The sequence below is a fragment of the Myxine glutinosa genome, chromosome 14 (assembly GCF_964187855.1).
Source record: "Myxine glutinosa chromosome 14, kmMyxGlut1.1, whole genome shotgun sequence".
Classification (NCBI taxonomy): domain Eukaryota; kingdom Metazoa; phylum Chordata; class Myxini; order Myxiniformes; family Myxinidae; genus Myxine; species Myxine glutinosa.
In genome coordinates, this window is record NC_136274.1 from 12,665,316 (window position 1) to 12,685,919 (window position 20,604).

The following is a 20,604-nucleotide window of genomic DNA, read 5'->3' on the forward strand; positions in this document are numbered from 1 at the left end:
GACATACACACAGAGATTGCTGGAATTATAGATAGATAAAGCCGGTATTTTTGCATTATAATTCTGTGTCGGTTTGAGTTGATTATCCAGGTTGGAAGACGTCCAGTGGGGTCCGTGAAGGTAAGAGCTTTGCTACCCTTCGCTGCCTCATTCCCCCGCGCGTATTAACTCCACAATAGTTAAATTTAACGCCTCGGAGTGTAAAGCTTGCTCGGCATCCGTCCCCAGGGGTGTTCACCCCGGGAACATGACAGTATTCTATGAATACCATGTAGTTTTGAGAGTTAGTATTCGGGATAGCAAAATAGGATTATTTGATATGAAGAAGGCAAATTTTGATCGAATGATGTAGTTTGGAAGGAGCTTAACAAGAGGAGAATCGACGTCATATCAATGGGAAACGATGAAGGAGCAAATGGACAGAGTAAGGAGATTCCAATGAGGTGTAAATCAACAGGACTACAGCCAGACAGGGTTCCTTTTACGAATCAGTTTACTGGTGTAGATCTGTGTACGAATCAGTTTATTGGTGTAGATCAGTGTACGAATCAGTTTACTGGTGTAGATCAGTGTACGAATCAACACAGACTAGTAAAGATCAGTGTACAAATCAGATCACTACCTTGTCGTTTTACAACTCTCGGCATTATGACGTCACCTCCTACAGATTCTATCATGGCCTTAGCGTGATCGAACCACAGAGAGAATTCAGTTTCAGCATTTGACCGTAGTTGAGTGAGCGCGTCCTTCTTGTCGTCAATCATAGAGTTTGCCTCCAGCACATCCATATAGAGTATGCCTCCAGCACATCCATATAGAGTATGCCTCCAGCACATCCATATAGAGTATGCCTCCAGCACATCCATATAGAGTATGCCTCCAGCACATCCATATAGAGTATGCCTCCAGCACATCCATGCCTTGCGTTGCAAAGGAGGGGGGGGGGTGCGGTGCGCACCCCCTGCACCCTCCTCCCTGATCGAAGGAGGGGTGCGCATCCCCTGCACCCTCTCCTCCCTGATCGAAGGAGGGGGTGCGCACCTTCCCCCTGGATCCGCCACTGGGGATTATCTACAAATTCATCATTTATCTGTCTGCACTGCCCTTTCCCTCCCTGTTTATGGCACCAATCCCTCCTCACGTACATCATAAATAGATATCCCTACGAGCACGTGTCCGCTTACTGTGAAATGGCCCCTCCCACTTCCCAACAAACCCCGCCCTCGTCTCTCGCGATCCTCCCGGCTCCCTCTCTGATCGACAGCAGACCCCTTACCCCATTCACCATCAGAACCCCTCTGCGAGCCTCTCGGCTCGTCCATCTACTCAAAGAGACCAATGTACGAAGCTCGCTGAGACTTCCCTCTTACCTGGGGGAGTGGAGGGAACTTTGCGCACGGGGGAATGGCGCTGGTTACGGTCACGCACGGTCAGACGCAGCCCAGGTCGCTCACGGTGAAGGAGACAGCCGCAGGTCCGACAAGCAAGGTGAGCCTGGAACCTAATAATGGCTTTTGTTTGCTGTGATCGCTGTGATCGCTGTGATCCATGATGCAGCACCTCCTAAGGGTCCTTTGCCCGACCAGACAGCTCGAGGTGAGATCGCTGTGATCCATGATGCAGCACCCCCTAAGGGTCCTTTGCCCGACCAGACAGCTCGAGGTAAGATCGCTGTGATCCATGATGCAGCACCCCCAAGGGTCCTATGCACGACCAGACAGCTCGAGGTGAGATCGCTGTGATCCATGATGCAGCACCCTCTAGGGTCCTTTGCCCGACCAGACAGCTCGAGGTGAGATCGCTGTGATCCATGATGCAGCACCTCCTAAGGGTCCTTTGCCCGACCAGACAGCTCGAGGTGAGATCGCTGTGATCCATGATGCAGCACCTCCTAAGGGTCCTTTGCCCGACCAGACAGCTCGAGGTGAGATCGCTGTGATCCATGATGCAGCACCCCCGAAGGGTCCCTTGCCAGACCAGACAGCTCGAGGTGAGATCGCTGTGATCCATGATGCAGCACCCCCGAAGGGTCCCTTGCCAGACCAGACAGCTCGAGGTGAGATCGCTGTGATCCATGATGCAGCATCGGTAGTTACCCTGTGACCGTGTACACGACCATGTGTCCAAACCATCAAACTTGGAAGTTTCCTGTTGGTGGTTTTTGTTTCAAACTTTACTTTTGTACGTAAAATGATTCATGAAATATTTTGTGTTTACAAACTAAATGTTTGAATTATCTTGAAGAAAAAGTTTTATTCTAACCTTGATTTTAAGATTTCGCTCATCATTTTGAACAATTTGTTATAAACAACCACGTGATTATCTTAATCCTAAATAACAATATGTACTCCAAGTAAATGTACCAGATAAACCTTGAGATGAAAACGATTAACTTTCTTCATCTAAATTATCAGTCACTGGAAGGAACATGGACACGGGACATCGACATGGGACATGGACATGGGACATGGATACGGGATACGGACACGGAACATGGACACGGAACATGGACACGGAACATGGACACGGAACATGGACACGGAACATGTACACGGAACATGGACACGGAACATGGGACATGGACACGGGATATGGGACATGGACACGGGATATGGGACATGGACACGGGATATGGGACATGGACACGGGAAATGAACACGGGACATGGACACGGGACATGGACACGGGACATGGACACGGGACATGGACACTGGACACGGAACATGGACACGGAACATGGACACGGAACATGGACACGGAACATGGACACGGAACATGAACATGGACACGGAACTTGGACACGGAACTTGGACACGGAACTTGGACACGGAACAGGGATACAGAACAGGGATACGGAACATGCTCCTCACCAATCTCTCCTCCTATGGTATCCATGGAAATCTCCACGCATGGCTTGCGGACTTCCTCTCTGGTCGTAGACAACGTGTGGCCCTGAATGGGTTTCTCTCATGTCCTCTTCCTGTTCAGGCTGGAGTTCCCCAAGGCAGTGTTCTGGGCCCTGTGCTTTTTCTGGTCTTCATCAATGATCTCTCTGGAAAATCCTCTGTATCTCTTTGCTGATGACTCCACTCTCTGCCGCTCCATTCCTCATCCCTCAGATCGGCAGTCTCCAGCCTCCTCACTCTCTGCAGACCTGGACAAAATCACAGACTGGTCAAACAAGTGGAACATGTCTTTCAATCCTGACAAATCTCACACTCTTACTCTGTCTCTCTGAAAAGACCGTCTGGACAACCCTCCCATCCACTTTCTCAACAACCCTCTCCAAGAAGTTCTGCCATTCAAGCTTTTGGGTCTCACTATCTGCCATGATATTTCCTGGAAAAACCACATTTCCAAGCATTTTGGAAGTGCAAACAAGGATATTTGTGTTCTACAGTGTTCAAATATATAATTTAATTGAAATATTAAATATTGGGATTTTAATGGCTGTAGAAAAAAGAAATCGGAAGTTTACCACCATTGACACGGCGTCTTTTACACCACCTTATTTAACACGTTACGTTATTTATTTGTCCCTGTTGTTTGTGTCCTTTATGATGTTCTTAAAAACAGGAAATTTCTTGTTTGGTATGATTTTTTATTTTGTTTGATTACCAGACAGCTAGATGGAGTGAAATAATTTCCTTACTCCCCTGTGACGAGAGTCCGTACAATTTGCCAAATTCCGAGCCCAAGTGCTGATAAACCGCAGGTTCGTGGTTTGATTCATGTTGTTCTACAGCGTAAAAAAATATATAACATCCAATTGAAATTGAGGAGTAGTTCCTCGATCATATACTGACATCTGTCAAGTAGACAGACAGACAGAGGAACCCATTGCTTAACCCCACTTTTCGCTATACGCAACAAACACCAACCACAGCGAGTAGTCGATGGAGCGCCATCGCAAATCCCCACGCTTCCCACCTAAAGCAAAGTTGGAAGATGGTAAATGGTTCCACCAGGAATGACCCAATGTCAAATTTAGAGTTAGAAATTTTTTCCCCATTTTGACCCCCTGGGACATGAACTGGGGCTCAAATCCAAAAAATTGTTACACACACAGCACCTTCAGAAAGTATTCACACCCCTTGACTTTTTCACATTTTGTTGTTACAACCTGAATGTGAAATGAATTAAATCGATTTTTTTTGCCACTGATCTACACATAATATCCCATAATGTTAAAGTGGAATTTTATTTTTTAGAAATTTTTACCAAATAATTAAAAAATGAAAACCTGAAAGAAATAACATGTGAATTGTAAACGATTTCATATCATCATATGAACCATATTGAAGACTTTCAGTTCGGATTTCCTTGTGGAGAGTGAAGTAGATGTTGGTGATGACCAGGTTTGTCTTCTGCACAACAAACAACAACATTATCGTTTATTTCCTTTTATTTTCCTTTCGGCATTTGTTCCTCTTTTCCCTCACTTGTGGAACCAACATCCCAGTCAACATGGTCACGATAGTTGTCTGAAAGGAATTCCTACACATTATTCTCGTGAGAGATCAAATTCGGGTTAGTTAAAGGAAGTTAATGTCCAATTTCAAACACTTTATATCCTTTCTTGGAAAAAGAAACGGAGCCATTAAACAGCAACTGTGACTTGAGGGAAATTTCCCAGCAATATCTGTGGTGGGAGCCCAGGTACCTTTGCGGGTTCCTGATTGGCTGTGATGAGATCGTGATGCATCATTTGTAGGTTCCTGATTGGCTGCGATCACATTTTGATGCGTCATTTGTAGGTTTATGATTGGCTGTGATCAGATTGTGATGCATCATCGTGAGTGGTCATCGTGAAATTACTTTGCACTGATTGGGAGTCCACGGTTTATGACGTCACAGACTATCATTGGGATGAAATCCTCAAATCCCTGTTCAAGTCCCCATTCTCGAGTTCCCTTTCAACGCATCCCCACTGAAGGTGGTGCGTCAACTGTTATGCGGTAAGGGACGATCTCTTTTTCCTGTTTAAGCAATCTCACCCTGCCAGAACCATCTTCCACAGTTTTGTTACATGGACAAGGCCCGTCACAGGCCTACACAGGCCTACCGGCGCCATGACGCAGCACCAAATTCAGCTTAATATACTCTGTATTCTGCTAGGAATGGAATTCAGGAACTAAATAGTAATATACCAAGATTTCCTCAGTCCCAGAGAACCACATTGATGATGTACCACATAGCGGTGCAACCACTACACAGCGAGTGTTCTTTGTGTTGATGAAATCTGTCGGATGCATAAAGAGGAAGTGGATTGAAAATGGCGACGATGCTATGAAATGGCGTATACGTTGTTCCAGTTGTTGGACAGGTTCGTTTCTCAGACACGTCTATCTTCTCCATGAATGATTCACAGATGTTCGTTTGTTATTTAGCGTAAGCTTTGGACAACAATGTGTTAACACACTCTGCTGTGTTTGCCTTTGTGTTCGAAGTACACCAGCAGCGTGCTCAGAGAAACAAAGGAAGGCAATGACAAACACACGTGTCACATCAACGTGGATGCGATTGATGTCAAAACGACATGTGACGTCCGAAGTCGAAATGATTACTTGAATATTATTTTTCAAAATATAATTGAACGTGCTGTGAAACGAGCTTCAGACGGCCAAGCTGTGCATATTGTGAGCGTTGAACACGTCACCGGAGAACACGTCACCTTTCTCAACAACCTAACTCTGAGTCTCACTCTCAGCCATGATCAAACTCTGGGTCTCAATCTCAGCCATGATCAAACTCTGGGTCTCAATCTCAGCCATGATCAAGCTCTGGGTCTCACTCTCAGCGATGATCAAACTCTGGGTCTCACTCTCAGCGATGATCAAACTCTGGGTCTCACTCTCAGCGATGATCAAACTCTGGGTCTCACTCTCAGCGATGATCAAACTCTGGGTCTCAATCTCAGCCATGATCAAACTCTGGGTCTCACTCTCAGCGATGATCAAACTCTGGGTCTCAATCTCAGCCATGATCAAACTCTGGGTCTCACTCTCAGCGATGATCAAACTCTGGGTCTCAATCTCAGCGATGATCAAACTCTGGGTCTCACTCTCAGCGATGATCAAACTCTGGGTCTCAATCTCAGCCATGATCAAACTCTGGGTCTCAATCTCAGCCATGATCAAACTCTGGGTCTCAATCTCAGCCATGATCAAACTCTGGGTCTCACTCTCAGCGATGATCAAACTCTGGGTCTCACTCTCAGCGATGATCAAACTCTGGGTCTCAATCTCAGCCATGATCAAACTCTGGGTCTCACTCTCAGCGATGATCAAACTCTGGGTCTCAATCTCAGCGATGATCAAACTCTGGGTCTCACTCTCAGCGATGATCAAACTCTGGGTCTCAATCTCAGCCATGATCAAACTCTGGGTCTCAATCTCAGCCATGATCAAACTCTGGGTCTCAATCTCAGCCATGATCAAACTCTGGGTCTCAATCTCAGCCATGATCAAACTCTGGGTCTCACTCTCAGCCATGATCAAACTCTGGGTCTCACTCTCAGCCATGATCAAACTCTGGGTCTCAATCTCAGCGATGATCAAACTCTGGGTCTCACTCTCAGCGATGATCAAACTCTGGGTCTCACTCTCAGCGATGATCAAACTCTGGGTCTCACTCTCAGCCATGATCAAACTCTGGGTCTCACTCTCAGTGATGATCAAACTCTGGGTCTCACTCTCAGCGATGATCAAACTCTGGGTCTCAATCTCAGCGATGATCAAACTCTGGGTCTCACTCTCAGCCATGACCAAACTCTGGGTCTCACTCTCAGCGATGACCAAACTCTGGGTCTCACTCTCAGCCATGACCAAACTCTGGGTCTCACTCTCAGCCATGACCAAACTCTGGGTCTCACTCTCAGCGATGACCAAACTCTGGGTCTCACTCTCAGCCATGACCAAACTCTGGGTCTCACTCTCAGCGATGACCAAACTCTGGGTCTCACTTTCAGCCATGACCAAACTCTGGGTCTCACTCTCAGCCATGACCAAACTCTGGGTCTCACTCTCAGCCATGACCAAACTTTGGGTCTCACTCTCAGCCATGACCAAACTCTGGGTCTCACTCTCAGCCATGACCAAACTCTGGGTCTCACTCTCAGCGGTGATCAAACTCTGGGTCTCACTCTCAGCGATGATCAAACTCTGGGTCTCAATCTCAGCGATGATCAAACTCTGGGTCTCACTCTCAGCGATGATCAAACTCTGGGTCTCAATCTCAGCCATGATCAAACTCTGGGTCTCAATCTCAGCCATGATCAAACTCTGGGTCTCAATCTCAGCCATGATCAAACTCTGGGTCTCACTCTCAGTGATGATCAAACTCTGGGTCTCACTCTCAGCGATGATCAAACTCTGGGTCTCAATCTCAGCCATGATCAAACTCTGGGTCTCACTCTCAGCGATGATCAAACTCTGGGTCTCAATCTCAGCGATGATCAAACTCTGGGTCTCACTCTCAGCGATGATCAAACTCTGGGTCTCAATCTCAGCCATGATCAAACTCTGGGTCTCAATCTCAGCCATGATCAAACTCTGGGTCTCAATCTCAGCCATGATCAAACTCTGGGTCTCAATCTCAGCCATGATCAAACTCTGGGTCTCACTCTCAGCCATGATCAAACTCTGGGTCTCACTCTCAGCCATGATCAAACTCTGGGTCTCAATCTCAGCGATGATCAAACTCTGGGTCTCACTCTCAGCGATGATCAAACTCTGGGTCTCACTCTCAGCGATGATCAAACTCTGGGTCTCACTCTCAGCCATGATCAAACTCTGGGTCTCACTCTCAGTGATGATCAAACTCTGGGTCTCACTCTCAGCGATGATCAAACTCTGGGTCTCAATCTCAGCGATGATCAAACTCTGGGTCTCACTCTCAGCCATGACCAAACTCTGGGTCTCACTCTCAGCGATGACCAAACTCTGGGTCTCACTCTCAGCCATGACCAAACTCTGGGTCTCACTCTCAGCCATGACCAAACTCTGGGTCTCACTCTCAGCGATGACCAAACTCTGGGTCTCACTCTCAGCCATGACCAAACTCTGGGTCTCACTCTCAGCGATGACCAAACTCTGGGTCTCACTTTCAGCCATGACCAAACTCTGGGTCTCACTCTCAGCCATGACCAAACTCTGGGTCTCACTCTCAGCCATGACCAAACTTTGGGTCTCACTCTCAGCCATGACCAAACTCTGGGTCTCACTCTCAGCCATGATCAAACTCTGGGTCTCAATCTCAGCCATGACCAAACTCTGGGTCTCACTCTCAGCCATGACCAAACTTTGGGTCTCACTCTCAGCCATGACCAAACTCTGGGTCTCACTCTCAGCCATGATCAAACTCTGGGTCTCACTCTCAGCCATGATCAAACTCTGGGTCTCACTCTCAGCCATGACCAAACTTTGGGTCTCACTCTCAGCCATGACCAAACTCTGGGTCTCACTCTCAGCCATGACCAAACTCTGGGTCTCACTCTCTGGTTATGGGGGAATTTTTTTTAGGATGTTGGTGAATTTTTACACGTATAATTTTTTCCCCATGAGTTCTTTAGGTTTCTCTGCTGGGCTTTATTTTAACGGAAGTCGGTTATTGGCCCAGCGTGCAACCCTCCTTTCTCATCTGGGGGCTTGGGACCCCACAACGGCGGAGTTAACTTTCATGCAGTATGGCGACAAGAAGAGTGGAAAGTTGTACCGATCATAAAAGGAGACCTTATTAAATGTGGGCACACTCTCCTCTAACTTGTCTCGCCTGGGGTCGAATCCCCAACCAGCTATAAACTGTCATCCTGGTGTTTTATATCCAGGTAGATTCATGAACCAATGCGTGCAGTCCCTCGGATGGACCTTAAGCCGGGTGTCCCGTCTGCCAGCATTAGTTGTTGGACGTTAAAGATCCCACGGTTTAATCCCTCGCAAAGAGTAGGCTGCTCGAACCACTGCTGGGAAGGCAATGGCAAACCACCCAGTGTAACCCTTGCTTCAAGAAGTTGCTTTGGTGGCACCGACGCTCTGTGAAAAGTGTGGTACATCAGATGAGAGAGATTGAATGTGTTACCTGGAGAGATGTAACGGTGCTGTGTATTTGCAAACAAGGTGTTCCGATGCATATTTCCAACGAGGATGCAGAGATCACATTTTCACTTTAACAACATTAACAGAACCACATAATGAATTGAATTGAAGTTTTGCGATAACTTTTCGTCAACTTTGGAAAAAGCATTTGACGTTGTGAACAACGACGTCATGTGGAATACATGTGACGACATCCAGTGTGTTTATCTCTTGCCAATGAAAACATCCCATAACTCCGACTACATGTTTCTTGGTCTAATGTGATTATGATTGCTGCTCGACTCCGCCATCTTGGTTCCTTGTCGGCAGGGACGGTGTTCCGTTTGGTCCTGAAGCGTTCACACTTGCTGACCAATGGTGAATGGGAGGGAGGCTGACTAAGCAAACGCTGTCAATAGCTGCTGTTGACTGTGTGACAAAATTGCCTTGAAAACAACATTCTCAGCACGACAAACACTGAAGTGTAATTTGTTTTTTTAAGTTAAATAAATAATAATTGTGGTCTTTCTGTCTTCTACCGACTCCTCTCCGGCCTTGCTCCCCCAGCTCTCTCTGGGCTCTGTCCCCCTAATATTCCTACAGGTCGCACAAGATCTGCCAGCAACCCTCTTATGGTTAAACTGCCAAAATCAAGACTCTCTGCTCACCTTCACTCCTTCATTCCTCTTTTCTCCCGCCTCTGGAACAAACTCCCTCACTCCCTTCAATCCCACTCCTCCCTCCAGGTCTTTAAAACAGCTGTTCACCACCATCTCTTATCTTCCCCCATCCAAAACCTTGATCTTTTCTACCCCCGCTAATTCACCACAAATCCACTTTTCTGAAATACCAACTTCTCTCCTGGAAGTCCTTGGTGTCCTTGTGTTTTACACCTCGACCACCCGCCCCTCCTCCTCCCCCCCCCCCCACCCTTTCTATGCCTCCTCCCCCAAGCCCTCTCCCTCCCACAGATCTTCCGATGTCCCTGTTATCTGCTGTTGTGCAGAAATAATAAAGAACTTTGGAAAATTATAAAATAACAGGAAAATTTGTGTTTATCCTTACACACTGCAATATGGTTTATTTATATTTGGTTTAATTTCACATTTGCTTTGTGGTTGTTGCCGTGTCGTGTGGACAATAATTAATCATTTTGCAATAAATGTTCGTTTCCCATAAATCGTACACTTTCTAAAATCCAATCTCACCCCTCCCCTCCAAATCTTCCCCATCACCCCTCCCCTCCAAATCTTCCCCATCACCCCTCCGCTCCAAATCTTCCCCCTTCCCACTCCCCTCCAAATCTTCCCCATAACCCCTCCCATCCAAATCTTCCCCATCACCCCTCCCCTCCAAATCTTCCCCCTTGCCACTCCCCTCCAAATCCTCCCCATCACCCCTCCCATCCAAATCTTCCCCATCACCCCTCCCCTCCAAATCTTCCCCCTTGCCACTCCCCTCCAAATCCTCCCCATCACCCCTCCCATCCAAATCTTCCCCATCACCCCTCCCCTCCAAATCTTCCCCCTTGCCACTCCCCTCCAAATCCTCCCCATCACCCCTCCCCTCCAAATCTTCCCCATCACCCATCCCTTTCAAATCTCCCCCCTTGCCCCTTCTCTCCTAAACTCCCCCCACACCCCTCCCCTCCTAGACTCCCCCCTCACCCCTCCCCTCCAAATCTCCCCCATATCCCATCCCTTTCAAATCCCTCCCCTTGTCCCTTCCCTCCTAAATGCTCCCCTCGCTCTCCCCTTCAAATCTCCCCACCCTCATTTCTTCTCAATTTCCCCCCTCTCACTCCCCTCCTCAAAGCGTCCGCCCCGCTTCTTCCCCCTTCCAACTCTCACCTCCATCTCCCCCAACCTTCTGCCTCGCTCTTCCCCCTCCTCAAATAACACCTCATTGTGCCTCACGCAATCACCATCAAACCTTTTGTCCACCCCATCCTTCCCTTTCTCCGAGCTATTCTGAAATCTCTGACACACTATCAACAGCTCTCCCTACCTCTTCCACCTCTTCCACATCTTACCCTACCCCTCCTCCCCCCTGTTCTGTATCCGATGCTCCCCCTTCCTCTTCATTAACGGTATGGACCTCAAACATCCGGGGCCTTCGTTCAAACTCAACTGATCTCTCCATACAGGTTGCTTCTGTCAAACCAGACGTGATCTGCTTAACAGAAACTTTCCTCCTTCATGATGTCACTGATTCCTTAGTATCTCTCCCGGGTTACTCCCTCCTCCGGTATGATAGACCTGAGCCTCGTCCTGCAGGTGGGGTTGCTATCTTTATCAAAATCTCTCTTCCTCACTCGCCCTGCACTGCACTCTCTCCACCTCACCCCCAGGAATACCTCTGGCTATGGCTTCCCCTTCGCTCCCACCTCTTGTTCATATGTGTGTTGTACCGTCCACCAAACAGTGATGACTCCATCTACATCTCGCTGTCTGATAATATGGACCAACTTCTGTCTACTCATCCTAATTCTCTCTTCCTCATATGTGGTGATTTCAATTGTCATCATGCCAGTTGGCTGGGTGTGGGTACCTCTCTCACCAGCCATGGCTCCTCAGCAAAAGACTTCTGCGACTCACTGGGACTGACACAATCTGTCAATTTCCCGACCCGGATCTCAGTCAACGGAGCATCTTCTCTTCTGGCATAGAGAGAGCCATGGCTCTCTCTGGGCTCTGTCCCCCAAATATTCCTGCAGGTCGCACAAGATCTTCCTGCAACCCTCTTATGGTTAAACTGCCAAAATCAAGACTCGCTGCCCACCTTCACTCCTTCATTCCTCTTTTCTCCCGCCTCTGGAACAAACTCCCTCACTCTCTGCAATCCCACTCCACCCTCCAGGTCTTTAAAACAGCTGTTCACCACCATCTCTTATCTTCCCCCATCCAAAACCTTGATCTTTTCTACCCCCGCTAATTTCACCCCAAATCCACTTTTTTGAGGTGACTTTTGCCTTCTTTCCTGGAAGTCCTTGCAGTGTCCTTGCGTTTTATACCTATCCTGCCTCCCCCCAAGCCCTCTCCCTCCTAAACATCTCTGGATGTCCCTGCTCTCAAATGTTGTGTTTGTGTGCTTCCTCCCCTTCTCTCCCCATCTTGTCGACCTCTCCCCTTTTTATATACTTTGTTTGCTTGTTTGTTTGATTGATAAATGTTAGCTCTTTCACGAGCCTCGACTCTGTATACAAAAAAAAAAAAAAAAATCAAGCAAAACATTTAACAACCATATTCTAATTTTCACTAAGTGTAATTAGTGATGAAAACCATTATTGTTGTTGTTCGTTTTACTAATATCATGAATGAAGAGCAGATTTTGTGTGTCATTTTGGGATAAAAGGAAAAAGTCATTCATTGCCTGTCTCGTGTGTTTGGCATGTTTTAAAATGCAACTTCTAATGTTCTGTTTCCTGTTTCCTGTTTCCTGTTTCCTGGCACCTCTTCTTTTTGCAGCTTCCACCTCGCCACTTATTGCTGTTGGCATCGGCAACGGGCATTGGTGGAACTTTCCAGTATGGCTTCAATATCTCCGTCATGAATGCACCAACATGGGTAGGTGACACCTGGTGTCACATCACAATGAGTTTAAGTTAGAGTGATGATGAAACTGAAATATTAATTGATGACAAATGCAATAATGTGCAGTTTGTGGAAAGATGATGTTGAAGGAGCTGGGGCTCCCACGTCGATCGGAAGAATGGACGCGACAAAAAGCTGGAATTCATCCGAGTTGCTTTAATCAAACCAAACACTCAGGCACTCTGAAAAGCCCGTTTATCGGGCAGCAATATATATACATATTATCCCGGAGCGTTTGCCCAGGAAAGGCGAGAGGGGGCGTGGCCCAGCGTCCTGGCTGCGGCCTGGCAAGTTGAGGGCGAGCCTGCCCGGGCGTCCTGGACGAGACCGGCATGGTGATCGCTCCGCGTCCTTGATAGGTGCAAGGCGATTGTGAAAACCCAGCGGTAGCCGCTACACACGTCCCCCCAGAATCGACTTGCACCGGCAGGTTCAATTTGAGGGGGGTCCTGATGACCCGGCCGAAGCGACCCCTGGTGGGTCGTGGGAGGGGGTCCGGTGTGGTGGTGGGCGGTCGAGTGGGGGGCACCGTGGATGGGGGGCGGCCTCGCCGTGGCGGAAGGGCCACCCGTGGTGGGTGGTCGACGTCCACGTGTGCCGGCTTGAGGCGGTCCACCGCAATCCGGTCCGACCTGCCACCGATGTCGATGACGAACGACTTGTCGTCCCGTCGCAGCACCCGGAAGGGCCCGTCGTACGGCGGCCGGAGTGGCCCCCGATGTGCGTCGTGACGCACAAAAACATACTCCGCTGTGCGAAGTGCTGGGGGGACGTAGGACTGGGGGTCACCGTGGTGGGATGTTGGCACGGGGGCAAACCGTCGGGCGGCCTCCTGGAGGTCCGAGCGCTGGTGAGCTGCGGACCAGGGACTGGTAGCGTCGGGCACGAATTCGCCCGGGACGCGTAGCGCCTGGCCATAGACAAGCTCGGCGGTGGATGCCTGGAGGTCCTCCTTGGGGGCCGTGCGGAGGCCCAAAAGGACCCACGGCAGCCGGTCGGCCCAACCGCCGTCTTGAAGGCCGGCCATGAGCGCGGCCTTCATGGAGCGGTGGAATCGCTCGCACAACCCGTTTGCTTGGGAGTGGTAGGCCGTAGTATGGTGGAGCTTGACCCCCAGGTTGCGGGCGACCGCGCCCCACAGCTCGGAGGTGAACTGTGGTCCGCGGTCTGACGAGATGTCCGCCGGTGCGCCGAAGCGGGCGACCCAGGTGGCGATGAAAGCCTGCGCCACGTCGGCGGTGGTGGTGGAGACGAGGGGAACGGCCTCCGGCCACCTGGTGGTCCTGTCCACCATGGTGAGCAGGTGTGTGAACCCCCGTGACGGGGGGAGGGGGCCCACCAGATCCACGTTGACGTGGTCGAAACATCGTTCGGGCACGGTGAAAGGTGCCAGCGGGGCCTGGGTGTGTCGGTGGACCTTGGCCCGTTGGCAGGCCGTGCAGGTGCTGGTCCAATCGCGGACGTCCCGACGAAGGCCGTGCCAGACGAATCGCGCCGACACCAGCTTCTGGGAAGCTTTCCGGCCCGGGTGGGAAAGGCCGTGGAGGGAGGCGAAGATGCGGCGTTGCCAGGTGACGGGCACGATGGGGCGAGGCTGGCCTTGGGAGACGTCGCAGAGCAGGACAGTGTCCGCGAAGGGGATGTCGGCCAGGCGGAGGCCCGTGTCCGCCGCCCGGAGGGCTTGCACCGTGGTGTCGGTGGTTTGGTCCGCCGCCATAAGCGCAAAGTCCACGCCCAGGTGGACCGCGTTCGCGCTGGCCCGGGAAAGACAGTCGGCCACGGCGTTGTTTTTGCCGGCGACGTGCCGGATGTCCGTGGTAAACTCCGACACGGCGGAGAGGTGGCGCTGTTGGCGGGCCGACCACGGCTCCTTGACCTTGGCCATGGCGTAAACCAACGGCTTGTGGTCGACGAACGCCGTGAAAGGTCGGCCCTCCAGGAGGTGGCGGAAATGGCGGACGGCCAGGTGTAGACCGAGGAGCTCCCGGTCAAACGTGCTGTATTTGAGCTCGTTCGGCCGGAGCTGCCGGCTGAAAAAAGCGAGTGGCTGCCAAACCCCGTTCACCCATTGCTCATGTACGGCGCCCACCGCGTAGTCGGAGGCATCCGTGGTGAGGGCGATGGGAGCGTTGAGCACCGGGTGAGCGAGCAGTGTTGCGTCGGCGAGGGCCCGCTTTGAGCTTTGGAAGGCCGCATCCATTGCTGCGGACCAGGCGATGTCGTGCTTGGCCGGCTTGCCCCGGAGGGCTTCGTAGAGGGGCCGCATGAGTTGAGCAGCGCGGGGCACGAAGCGGTGATAAAAATTCACCATTCCCAGGAATTCCTGCAGGGCCTTTATGGTGCGGGGACGCGGGAACGTGGTGATGGCCTCGACCTTGGTTGGCAGCGGCACGGCCCCGTTCTTGGTGATGTGGTGGCCCAAAAAATCAACGGCCGTCGTGCCGAAGTGGCATTTGGCCGGGTTGACGATGAGGCCGTGCTCGCTGAGGCGCCCGAACAGTGTTCGGAGGTGGAGGAGGTGCTCGGCCCGGGACGTGCTGGCGACGAGGATGTCGTCCAGGTAAACGAAAAGGAACGGCAGGTCACGCAGCAAGCCGTCCATCAAGCGCTGGAACGCCTGAGCCGCGTTCTTGAGACCAAACGGCATCCGCAAGAATTCGAATAAGCCGAACGGCGTGATGACTGCCGTTTTAGGGACGTCGGCCGCCCTGACAGGTACCTGGTGATATCCCCGTATGAGATCAATTTTCGAAAAAATGACCCGTCCCGCCAGACGGGCGGAGAAGTCTTGGATATGCGGGATCGGGTACCTGTCGGGGCTGGTAGCGTCATTGAGACGGCGGTAGTCGCCACACGGGCGCCATCCACCCCCCGGCTTTGGCACGATGTGCAGTGGCGAGGCCCACGCGCTATCGGAGCGCCGCACGATGCCGAGGTGCTCCAACGCGTCGAATTCGGCCTTCGCCACGGCGAGCTTGGCTGGGTCGAGGCGGCGGGCCCTGGCGTAGACCGGCGGGCCCGTGGTTGGTATGTGGTGCTCGATCCCATGCCGTACTGCGACGGCCGAAAACGTCGGCCGCGTGAGGGCCAGGAACTCCGTGAGCAGGCGAGCAAACTCGTTCGCCGCCGGGACGGCGCATGCCAGCTCGGTCGGCGCGGAGCTGCTCAATGTGCATACCAGGGAGCTGAAGGTTTCGGCGTTGATTAAACAACGCCGTTGGACGTCCACCAGCAGTCCGTGTGCGCAGAGGAAGTCGGCGCCTAGCAGAGCCATGGGCACGTTTGCGGTTACAAACGTCCAAGCAAAGCGTTGGCCGCCGAAGCAGAGGGTGACGTTGCGCGGGCCGAAGGTGCGGATGGTCGATCCGTTGGCCGCAACCAAGGAGGGGCCGCAAACCGCGGATTGCCTGTCCTGGTCAGAGGCGGGTATGCCGCTCAGTTGGGCGCCGATGTCGCACAGGAAGCGCCGTCCGGACGCTTTATCCGTGATGAACAGTAAGTTGCCCGTGTGGCCGGCGCTCATGGCTGGTAATGAACGCCGGCCCGGCCGTTTCCCGGCCTGCCGAAGGTGCACGGGGGTCGGCATGTCCGGGCCTTCTGTCCGAACCTGGCATGATAGTAACACCACGCTTGGTCAGGTGGAGGCCCCGGTCGTCGTGCTGGAGGTGGTCGGCTCGGTGTAGCGTCCGCCAATTGCGTCGGCAGTTCGGTCGTCGACCGTGCCGGGTGCTCGGGCGCCATGGGTGTTGCGTCGGACGGCGGTGGGTCCCATGTCGCCGCTGCGATGCGCTGTCCTGCGGCGGAGATCTTGTCGGCTTCTCTGGCAAGGGCCCGGGGATCTGTGATCGTGGTGCTTGCCAAGGCGAGGCGTACCGGGTTAGGCAGCTGACGGAGGAACAGCTCCTGGAACAGGAATGCCGGAGAGTGCTCGCCGAGCAGTGAAAGCATGTAGTCCATTCGCTCGGAAGGGCGCGTGTCGCCGAGCTCGGGCAGGTCGAGCAGGCGCCGTGCGCGTTCCGCCGATGGGAGGGCGAAAGCGTCGAGGAGAAGCTTCTTAATCGCGCCGTATTTGTCAGCGGCTGGCAGGCTCTCGAGGAGGCTCAGGGCGCGGACCGCGGTGGCCGAACCGAGCGCTGTTACCACATGGTGGAAGCGGGTGTCGTCGGCCGTGATGCCTCGCAGGGCGAACAGGGAATCCGCCTGTGCGAACCAAACTGCCGCGTGAGCCTCCCAGAAGGTAGGCAGTTTAAGGGCGACTGCCGTGTCCATGTCGGTAGGTCACCAATGAAGGAGCTAGGGCTCCCACGTCGATCGGAAGAATGGACGCGACAAAAAGCTGGAATTCATCCGAGTTGCTTTAATCAAACCAAACACTCAGGCACTCTGAAAAGCCCGTTTATCGGGCAGCAATATATATACATATTATCCCGGAGCGTTTGCCCAGGAAAGGCGAGAGGGGGCGTGGCCCAGCGTCCTGGCTGCGGCCTGGCAAGTTGAGGGCGAGCCTGCCCGGGCATGCCCGGGCATGCCCGGGCGTCCCGACCGAGGCCTGGCAAGTTGAGCGCGGGCCTGCCCGGGCGTCCTGGACGAGCCCGGCATGGTGATCGCTCCGCGTCCTTGATAGGTGCAAGGCGATTGTGAAAACCCAGCGGTAGCCGCTACAATGTAATATTTCAGCTGAAGCTTTCATTTAAGCAATGTTCCCTCAAACGCCCTGTTTTGTTCCTCTTGACAAAGCCACAGCCAACCTGAGAGATAATGGCAGACCATGGTGACACTATGGAATGCTCAATGATGTCATTAACCCAACATCACCCACTCCTCACCAGAACACCACCCTCTCCTCACCCCAACACCACCCTCTCCTCACCCCAACACCACCCTCTCCTCATCCCAACACCACCCTCTCCTCACCCAACACCAACCTCTCCCCACCCCAACACCACCCTCTCCTCACCCCAACATCACCCTCTCCTCACCCCAACACCACCCTCTCCTCACACTAACACCACCCTTTCCTCACCGCAACACCACCCTTTCCTCACCCCCAACACTACCCTCTCCTCACCCCAACACCACCCTCTCCTCACCCCAACACCACCCTCTCCTCACCCCAACACCACCCTCTCCTCACCCCAACACCACCCTCTCCTCACCCCAACACCACCCTCTCCTCACCCCAACACCACCCTCTCCTCACCCCAACACCACCCTCTCCTCACCCCAACACCACCCTCTCCTCACCCCAACACCACCCTCTCCTAATCCCAACACCACCCTCTCCTCACCCCAACACCACCCCCTCCTCACCCCAACACCACCTTCCCCTCACCCCAACACCACCCTCTCCTCACCCCAACACCACCCTCTCCTCACCCCAACACCACCCTTTCCTCACCCCAACACCACCCTTTCCTCACCCCAACACCACCCTCTCCTCACCCCAACATCACCCTCTCCTCACCCCAACACCACCCTCTCCTCACCACAACACCACCCTCTCCTCACCCCAACACCACCCTCTCCTCACCCTAACACCACCCTCTCCTCACCCCAACACCACCCTCTCCTCACCCTAACACCACCCTCTCCTCACCCCAACACCACCCTCTCCTCACCCTAACACCGCCCTCTCCTCACCCCAACACCACCCTCTCCTCACCCCAACACCACCCTCTCCTCACCCCAACACCACGCTTTCCTCACCCCAACACCACCCTCTCCTCACCCCAACATCACCCTCTCCTCACCCCAACATCACCCTCTTATCACCCCAACACCAGCCTCTCCTCACCCCAACACCACACTCTCCTCACCCCAACACCACCCTCCCCTCACCCCAACACCACTCTCTCCTCACCCCAACACCACCCTCTTATCACCCCAACACCATCCGCTCCTCACCCCAACACCACCCTCTCCTCACAGCAACACCACCCTCTTCTCACCCCAACACCACCCTCTCCTCACCCCAACACCACCCTCTCCTCACCCCAACATCACCCTCTCCTCACCCCAACACCACCCTCTCCTCACCCCAACACCACCCTCTCCTCACCCCAACACCACCCTCTCATCACCCCAACACCATCCGCTCCTCACCCCAACACCACCCTCACCTCACCCCAACACCACCCTCTTCTCACCCCAACACCACCCTCTCCCTCTCCTCACCCCAGCACCACCCTCTCCTCACCCCAGCACCACCCTCTCCTCACCCCAACACCACCCTCTCCTCACCACAACACCACCCTCTCCTCACCCCAACACCACCCTCTCCTCACCCCAACACCACCCTCTCCTCACCCCAACACCACCCTCTCCTCACCCCAACACCACCCTCTCCTCACCCCAGCACCACCCTCTCCTCACCCCAGCACCACCCTCTCCTCACCCCAACACCACCCTCTCCTCACCCCAACACCACCCTCTCCTCACCCCAGCACCACCCTCTCCTCACCCCAGCACCACCCTCTCCTCACCCCAACACCACCCTCTTCTCACCCCAACACCACCCTCTCCTCACCCCAGCACCACCCTCTCCTCACCCCAGCACCACCCTCTCCTCACCCCAACACCACCCTCTTCTCACCCCAACACCACCCTCTCCTCAGCCCAACACCATCCTATCCTCACCCCAACACCACCCTCTCTTCACCCCAACACCACCCTCTCCTCACCCCAACACCACCCTCTCCTCACCCCAACACCACCCTCTCCTCACCCCAACACCACCCTCTCGTCACCACAACACCCCCCTCTCCTCACCCCAACACCACCCTCTCCTCACCCCAACACCACCCTCTCCTCACCCCAACACCACCCTCTCCTCACCCCAACACCACCCTCTCCTCACCCCAACACCACCCTTTCCTCACCCCAACACCACCCTTTCCTCACCCCAACCACAATAAAATACAGTGTTTACTGGACTTTTCTTCCCACCACCTAGGACATAAAAAACTTTATCAACAATACCTATTGCGAGCGCCACAGCATGTTTATCGATGACAACTTGGTCACACTTTTGTGGTCAGTGATGGTCTCCATCTACACAGCAGGGGGTGCCCTGGGTTCCTTCTTAACAGGTCCTCTTGCCTCTAAACTCGGCAGGTAACGTGGGGCACTGTCTAATCTGTGCCTTCACTAACTTCATTTCGGTGTCTAACTTGGTTGTTTCTGTCAATAACTTCATGATCTCACTATAAACCTTTTTGGACCTCCTACTAACTTTGTGCATGCCACTAACTCCTCACAACCTAACTCTCAAGCCTCTCACAAACTCCCCACTCAATGACTTGCTTGTACGTGACGCCATACATCTCATTAACTTTATAATGTCTAACTAGCCCCAACATGTCTTGCTGACTTTATTTGTCTTTTTGTTAACTTCATCTTGCCTGACGCTCACCTGATTTCACCTCTCATCGACTCCCTTCGTGCCTCCGATGACCTTTGTTGTGCATTTGGTGCACGGTATTCAGGTAAATACTGCCGGCTTGATTTCTCCTGATAAAAGGGATTGTTTTCATTGAAGATGATGAAGCAACCACAGTGTAACACTCACTTCTGTCTGCTTGATGAACGACAGGAAAAAAGCTCTACTTGCCAACAATTCCCTGGCTTTGCTGGCGGCGGTCATCATGGGAGTGAGCTACCCGCTCCGTGCGTACGAGCTCATCATTTTGGGACGATTCGTCATTGGCATGAACTGTGGTGAAAACTGCTTTGTTACTGTTTAAACATATTGTTTCATCTTTGTAACACAACTATAATTACCTCCACCACGAAAGGTGGACAGATTTTATGTTTTCACCATTGTCTGTTTGTCTGTTTGTTTGTCTGTGAGCGTGATATCTTAAGAAGATGTGGACAGATTTAGACACACACATACACACATACACACACACACATAAACACATACACACGTACACATG

General features: G+C 52.5%; 1 protein-coding gene across 1 annotated transcript in view; it reads left to right on the forward strand.

Annotated features, from left to right (window-relative positions):
• The first annotated feature begins 1,255 nt into the window (after positions 1-1,255).
• The window catches only part of LOC137439443 (solute carrier family 2, facilitated glucose transporter member 11), a 95,689-nt gene continuing 76,340 nt past the window's right edge, over positions 1,256-20,604 (forward strand). The window contains exons 1-4 of the mRNA XM_068135201.2: positions 1,256-1,488; positions 12,542-12,640; positions 19,620-19,780; positions 20,259-20,383. Of these exons, the coding sequence (XP_067991302.2) occupies positions 1,405-1,488; positions 12,542-12,640; positions 19,620-19,780; positions 20,259-20,383 (469 nt within the window). The 5' untranslated portion in view covers positions 1,256-1,404. The remainder of the gene's footprint in view (positions 1,489-12,541; positions 12,641-19,619; positions 19,781-20,258; positions 20,384-20,604) is intronic.